At 17.5% G+C, this 2,843-nt stretch overlaps 2 protein-coding genes across 3 annotated transcripts in view; one reads left to right on the forward strand and one right to left on the reverse strand.

Moving 5' to 3' along the window:
• LOC102675139 (sialin) overlaps positions 1–2,843 on the forward strand; it is a 29,310-nt gene that overhangs the window by 19,402 nt on the left and 7,065 nt on the right. The window lies entirely within an intron of this gene.
• Positions 1–2,843, reverse strand: part of LOC102674931 — a 7,761-nt gene that overhangs the window by 3,070 nt on the left and 1,848 nt on the right. For both annotated transcript variants that reach the window (XM_006620536.2, XM_006620537.2), the window contains exons 5-8: positions 2,242–2,302; positions 904–1,015; positions 701–824; positions 435–570 (exon numbers count right to left, since the gene is read on the reverse strand). In XM_006620536.2, the coding sequence (XP_006620599.1) occupies positions 435–570; positions 701–824; positions 904–1,015; positions 2,242–2,302 (433 nt within the window). The remainder of the gene's footprint in view (positions 1–434; positions 571–700; positions 825–903; positions 1,016–2,241; positions 2,303–2,843) is intronic.

Below are 2,843 nucleotides of genomic sequence, written 5' to 3' on the forward strand. Positions count from 1 at the left end.
AAAATTAATAAATTAAAAATAAAATTTAAAATTGCACAATTATATTTGAAGTTAAATATTCATATTATTTAAATTAAATAAAAAATAAATTAAAATTAATAAATTAAAAATAAAATTTAAAATTGCACAATTATATTTGAAGTTAAATATTCATATTATTTAAATTAAATAAAAAATAAATTCAAAATTAAGTAAAAATTAAGTTTAGTGTATATTAATTTAAAAAAAAAGAATTTCAAGAAACGGACAAAAATTTAATTATCTAATTTAATGTGAAAACTTATTTGTTCATATTGTAAGATAGAAAACATAATATTTATAACAAATTAACATACCTCATACATTTTATATTCCTTTCATTATACAATTTATGAAAATTAATTGATAAAAATAATATAAAGAATAATTATATGATAAATAAAATAAAATCTTACCAACAGTAGTATAACGGACAAATGTTTCTTTGTTTTCAATCATTGAATCAACTGCCAACTTTTCACAATATTGTGCAGTAATAATTGCTATAGTAGGTTGTTTTGCATTTGCCATTGTTGGCATTTGTTTTACAACCTAAAAAATAATAAACAATTTTTTATGTTTAATATTCTAATTATTATAAATAATCGTATTTAAGATAAATCACCATATATCATCAATTGATATATTATTCATTTATCACAATAAAAATATTTAAATTTACTTGAACTTGTGTGTCTTGATGTACAACTCTAGTAAAAGCTCCATGTTCCATTGCTTTAACTACACCTTTTTCTTGCAATTCTTTTAATTTTATTTCAACAGCAGAAGGATCCCAACCATGTTCTCTATAATAATTACATATATTGAAATACTAATTTTTTAATATAAAAATAATTAATCAATTTTTTATAATAAAAATCTTACTTTGCTATGTCAATTATTGTTATTGGATTTGGATAAGCAGATTCAATAAGTTCAAGTACTTTTTCTATTGTCAGTTCAACCACTTGACCAATAACTGTTTCATCTGTTGATACTATTAAACAGACAAATTAAATATTATTTAATCTTTTAAATATATTATTGATTATATATAAATGATTATGTAAAATATATAAATATTTATTGAAAAATAAATTGTGTGTAATTATTTTTTAAAATATTTAATAAATAAAATAAACTACAGTTTGTGTATTTATGTATTCTAAACATGTGTCTATCATATTACATATATATATGGTGAAAAGCTACTTGAAACTTAAAATAAGAATGTAATTTATACTACTAATGCCTTTTATAGAATTGCTGACATAGAAATAAAGTCTAAAAATTTTATATGGCAATAAGTGACCATGAGTACAAGGTGAATGCTTTTTATGGATATGTTAGTGTTAAAGTAAATAACAAAATAGAAATTATAAAATGTCATACAATTAAATTAATATATATATATATTAAATTTATCATTAATGTGTATATTAAACTAAAAATAAATTTTGTGAAATATAATTTAAATTATATTTTTTCCTATACTTTAAATTTAATAATTTATATTATTTTTAAATATTTAATTTTCTTTTATCACTTAATTTTTTTCTAATTTATTTTACATTATATTAAAAATTTGAATTAAACAAAATAAAAATATTATTGCATTCATAATCATGCATTTATATTACAAATATAATACACTCCAAAAATAAGACATACATATATTATCTAATTTCAATGAGATAAATAAATATAAAAATTTTTCTTTTTAAATAAGTTATAAATTTAAAAAAAAATAAAAAGAATGAATTGAAATGATTGCAAATTGTGACTTTCATTGTTGATTAAAATAAAGATTAAAATGTATCATAAATGTTTTAATATTGGATTAATGCAAACTAACAAAAACATTGTGTTAAGCCAATGTTGTTATGGTAACTACTTCATTGCATGAAGCAATAGAACATATATTTACCGGTCAATATAAGAATTGAATTTTTTTATATTTAATTGAATTAATTTTTTGTCATATATTATATATTATCTATTTTTTTAAAAATATATTTTTTACATTATTATCAAAATATATATCAATAAATTAAATAAAATTATAATAAAATTAAAGGTAAATAAAAAAATTCCATATAAAATTTTTTTCATGTTTGACCGGCAAATATCTATTTGTTATTATATTTTATATAATAGCCTGCATATAAAATATTAATAAACATAAATCGCAATAAAATATGCAATTTTTTCATTGTCTCCAACCTGATTTCCAATTAATTTTCTTATATGGAAGTGTGAACAGTATATGACCAGTATCAGCTGTGAATAACAGAGATTAAAAATAACATTTTTATTTCATATGAATGAATAGATTATATGCGTATAAAATGTACACGAGTAACACGAGCAGCTCAAATGTTAAGTGTACATTTCCTTCAGTTTCAGTTGTAATGTATACTTGAGACACACTGCTCCAATATCTTTTAATAAAGATCATTTAGTTCAATAAATCTAATCAAATAAATCTTGATACTATCTCTATTTAAAAAGTTAAAAGTCATTTTATATTATATTTTTATTAACAGAAAAAAGTATTATAAGAAATAAATAATAGAAAATTGAATATTCAAATTTATAAATCTATATTTGAAAATAATTTTTTAAAATAAAAATTAAATAGTTAATATACTTATGAATAATAATGTATATATAAAATATAATATTTTAGCTATAAAACTATTATTTATTATATATATAAAAAAATATAATCAAATCAAAATCAATATAATATAATCAAAAAATATATAAATAATCAAATCATATATAAAAGAAAATATTATATATATATATTATATATATATATA

This window comes from Apis dorsata, unplaced genomic scaffold (assembly GCF_000469605.1).
Source record: "Apis dorsata unplaced genomic scaffold, Apis dorsata 1.3 scaffold_517, whole genome shotgun sequence".
In the NCBI taxonomy this organism is placed as follows: domain Eukaryota; kingdom Metazoa; phylum Arthropoda; class Insecta; order Hymenoptera; family Apidae; genus Apis; species Apis dorsata.